The 4859-nt window shown below is 35.3% G+C and overlaps 1 protein-coding gene across 1 annotated transcript; it reads right to left on the bottom strand.

Annotated features, from left to right (window-relative positions):
- Positions 1 to 2638: 2638 nt before the first annotated feature.
- Positions 2639 to 3178, bottom strand: LOC108100237. Its single transcript, XM_017204014.1, has one exon. The coding sequence runs from the start codon at positions 3094 to 3096 to the stop codon at positions 2773 to 2775; it is 324 nt and encodes a 107-aa protein (XP_017059503.1). The 5' UTR covers positions 3097 to 3178; the 3' UTR covers positions 2639 to 2772.
- Between the last annotated feature and the right edge of the window lie 1681 nt (positions 3179 to 4859).

The raw sequence follows: 4859 nt of genomic DNA, 5'->3' as shown, positions 1-4859 counted from the left end.
ATTTTAAAAACCATATTTTCCAATCAAAAAAGGAACAAATCATTTCTAAATTTCAACAGATTTGATAATCAATTAAAAAAAGGTTTGCCAGAAATCTCTTTGATACATTAAGTAATAACCTCTAATTACGTATCAATTTTCCTCCTTCGAAGTTAAGGAACTACCACTGTACAAATGTTTTGGTTACCAATTTTGTCGTGAATGCAAATTTCTGTGTACACTTTAAATTAACGTTAAAGGTTGTTTACAGCCGTTATTGGTGTCGGAGTTTTTCCAGCACTTATTTGACTTTGGGGCCCGCAGGCATTACCTACATTTCGTTGGCGCTCGGCTGTTTACTGATTAGCGAATAAAAAAAAAAAAAGCACAAGTAAAATAATAGACAGAAAATCAAGAAATCTAATATTGAATCACGAAATCGGGCGGCAAACGAACTGGCGGCAGCCGAACCCGTCCGTACTCCATACATAATTTGCTTAATGTTTACTTATGCTAATCGGGGACATTAATCAGACTTGTTAACAACATTGAGCACGAGTCGCGAGGGGTCGCCGCCGATCTCGAACCCCCTTAAATGCCAAACAAATCAACAGTCGCACCGAAATTACTTCATTTTTCGTAACTTAAATTGATGGATTATTAAATAAGAGAGAAAAATGCTCAAAAGATTACAAAGCCCCCAAACAAAACAATCAGTGCTGGGCATACAGACGGGGATGCCCAATAGGAAATGCAAGAAGATCAATAGAAATTTTTGGGAAGGCAAATAGGAAATACAAAAATTATTTTGTTGAAAAAATATATCTTTAAAAGATATAAGCTACAACCAAGTCTTAAAGGAAGGATATGTTTTCTAAATGAATTTTTAATAGTCAGTTTGTAATAAGTTTTTGGTGCCAAATAATTTTACTGGTCACAAAATGCCTTGATGATATTATTCAAAAAGTATATCAATGTATCTTTAATTTAAAAAAAATATTAACTTTATGGTATGGTAGAATTTTTTAATGCCTCTTTCCTGATCTTACATAAAAGCCCTTGAAAAAATCAATTTTAATTATAGCTCTTACCACTTTGGTAACAAGCTCAACCATTAAATTTCCACATGGGCACGCTTTTGACGCACGTGCCAACACAGCAACAACAAACAACCTCATCTGCAGAACAACAACAACAACAACATCAGCCAGAAGAACAACAATAGCAGCAACGAAGCGTAGTGCAAAGCAAAATGCAGTCAAACAATAAAAAACAACAACAACAACTCCATACAAAAGAAAGTCGAACAAAACACAAACAACAATGGCTCCAAAAGAGGCTTTCGGATGAGAGGGAAATATCGAGGGGGCCAAAAAACCAAAGCCGACGCACTTTTCGCTTTTGGGCCGACTTAAGCGGAACCAGTTTCGGAAATATATAAAAGAAATAGAGTTTTAAAACTGATGAAATCCCCGTGATTTTTCCAATTTACACCTATCGCGTTACATGTGGATAATGCCCGTGGAAGCCCCTGCTCTTTCTCTGAGCAGGTTGGGTATTTTTTTTAGAAAACATTTTACTTTAAGTTTAACGTTAAGGCTAAAACTTGCGATTTCTGGGTTTTGTAAACCTGAAAAAAGGTTTTTTTATACAACTACTCTGAATCATTTTTTGTTAAAAGCGTTATTCTAATTATACAAAAAGAATTTCAAAGTGTTTTCCACCTAAAAAGAATTCGAGGCTTACGAGTATTAACTTGATCCGAAAATAAGGCTTTTTTTTTTTCCTCTAGAATCATTTTTTGTTTAAAGCGTTAATCTAAATCTAAAAAAAGAGTTTCAAGGACTTAAAAGTAATTTTAAATTGCAGTTCCTCAAGGTAGGTTTTTATAAATAAAATTAATTTTAATATGGAATTATTAAAGAGCCGGAATAATAATTTATCATTTCCAAATAAAGGGTTAAATTTTTGTCTTAAATACGAGTATATCAAATATAAGTATTTAAAAATCCACTTAAAAGATCATGGCTCGTTGAACAACAACTACACGATCATCTGCGGAGGCGTTGAAAGAAAACTTGGGGAATTTCAGATGAGAGTTTGGGGGTCTGCGAAGATTTCGTGGAACAGGGAAAGGTGTCGAAAGCGTAGACAAATATTACACATTTAATTACGACAAGGTGACTCGGCTACGCCTCTGCTTCTCCGCTGCTCCACCTCTGCTCCTCCTCTGCCCACCTGAACCCCCTCTCCGACACTGTCTCGGCTCATAGGGAAATTCAACTGTGAAAATTCAGTTGAAACTTTATTCGGTTGCCTGAGCTGCTGACTTCTGCCTGACACTAATGCCTTTAATGATCCATGTTGTCGCTCAAGTTGAAAACTGCCATTTGACTTCCCATTGTCTTTAGGCGATGTCGTCAGCACTATCAACTCGATCAGTGACTGGCTAAACTCCTCTCGAGTTCCCAGGGAAGCATTACGTGATTTAATGATTTAATGGAAAAACTAGCGGTCAGGGGTGAGGAAAATGTGGATTATTAAATAACTTATGGAGATTAGGACCAGATGAACTAACACTGATTTGTAACTTTAATAAATCCCATAAAATTTTTATTTATCTTTGGATTATGCGAACTTTGGTTTCAAATTGGTTAGGTTTGTTTAATTTTAATAAGTTTTTTATTCAGAGAGAATTTAAATAATATTTAAATATTATTCTTAACTACATATTAAATCTTTTGCATACAATAATTTTGTTAAAAATAAAATATTTAATTTGCCATTTGAGTTCTAATAAGATGTCTCCGTCCTGTTGTTGGTGTTGACGAGACTTTGGTTCATATTCTGCTGTAATTGAAGGAGCTTCCTGTCGGCCTTAACAAAATAGCTGATTGTGACGGACCGGTTGATGGCCAGAAACACCCTCAAATTCTTCACGGTGGTGACTTGGTAGACATTTCCCGCAGAAACCGTGCAGGTTTGTCCTTCGTCGCGATTCTCTAGAAGTTTGAGGATGTCCTGGATCTTCTCAAGTCGCTCCAGCAGCACTTGCTTTTCGATGGTCAAGTTTATTACCTGAGCCGGAAGATTCAAGGTGGCCTCCTCCACAGACATTTTCTTTAAAAAACTGCGAATTTAGCTACGAACCGAGAAAATTTTGTATTTAATTTGAGGAGTAAATTATGACATTTGTTAAAATGGATACTCTTAACATACTACTTTAATTTCAAACAACATATTACCTTAATATTAATGTAAGATTTTTCTGTAAGATAAAAGGTGTCTATATGTATTATAAGTTACCAATAAAGGCTATCATAAATTAGATCAATATTTTGAGTAAGATTTGTGGGAGGTCCATTGTCAAATCCATTTACATTCATAGAAGCCATTTGGTCGGACACCTCTGAACGTAACTTAATGGATTCATATTTTTCCTACATAGTTTTATGTTTCTTCACACCTCGAAGATCTAAGATGGGGCTTAGCCACTATTATGATTTCATCTGGGCGAAACAAAGACGGCCCATGGGATCTTCGGTCGAGTCTACAATGGCAATGCTAATCACATTAATAAATTATCCGCACCTCCGGTTCGAGCCTTCTATTGATTTTGATCGTGTGCTCGTGTAAATGAAATATTCTACTGGTTGGAATTGTTTTTGTCTTATATAGATATGAAGTATTCACGACTGGACATTTGCAGTGGCTAAACATTAATTTTTCTCGCTTCCCTCCCTTGATTTATTCAAATTACTTTTAATGGCCTTTTGTTGTTGACTCTGTCACTATGCTAAATGGCAATACAAATTCCTCGAGTTTATTGGAATTTTTTGTACTCTATGACTATTTTGAATTAGTTGGAATTGACTGACGTCAGAGGGGAGGGGACTTACTTAAACGATTTTTAATGCATTTTTGTTTGGGTTTGTGATTGCAAAATCACTTCAGAGAATTCACAACAAAAAAAAAAAATACATTATTCAATTGCTGAGATTATATAAATTGTAAGTATTTAAACAGTAATATATTTGAGTATGTAATTATTTTTAATATTACATTAAAAGGTAACATTTTTGATACTTTTTCCCTAAAAATCATAATGTACCTACCTCTACATATGAGCTATAATTCGACTCAAGTGTTCCTTGAACTTTCCCAGTTGATTTCAATGGAATTACGCTTGAACTTGCCTTATGAAACAAGTTCTCCTGCTCTCTGATTTCATATAACACCCATAACCGAACTCATAAAAGACCACACGCGTGTTGGGTGCCATTTACGATCATTTAATCCTTCTGGGCAGCCCAACAATAGCCAACACCACACCAAAAACAACTACATCAAGCGGAAACTCCGAAAAAAGGGTGTGCATTCGTGTGGCAGGGGACATTCAGGTTGATTTATATGATCGCACGGCGATTCATATTTCTATGGCTTTCACTGTCGCACATAAATATAAAGTATATTTTTTTTTTTGAGTGCGACACCCACAAAGAGTGAAAATTAAACCGAAATGAAGACATTCAAATGTGAGATAAGGTGTGCCAAACAGAAATTTATGTAAATTTTCGCTGCTCGCTGGCTTTATAAACTTCTTTGGCTTCTGGATTAGGGAATCCGCCACTCCTCCCAAAAATATTTTTAATTTTTTGCTCAAGCCCTTGTAAAATCTGTAATTTGTAATGGGCTTTTTGCCACTCGAAAGTTTTCTATTTACTTTTACACATCTGTATGGCTCTTCAAGAAAATTTCTCTAATTTCGTTTTACTTACAAGTAGAAAAACAAAAGCCCCAAAAACTCCAACGTGTGTGGCCTTCTCTTTTCTTTTGTAAAAGGGCAAAACCCTTACAATCTTTCAGAATTTACCTTCACT

Source organism: Drosophila ficusphila, unplaced genomic scaffold, assembly GCF_018152265.1.
Source record: "Drosophila ficusphila isolate 14025-0441.05 unplaced genomic scaffold, ASM1815226v1 contig_286, whole genome shotgun sequence".
Lineage (NCBI taxonomy): Eukaryota > Metazoa > Arthropoda > Insecta > Diptera > Drosophilidae > Drosophila > Drosophila ficusphila.
This window is presented reverse-complemented; position numbering and strand designations above follow the sequence as displayed.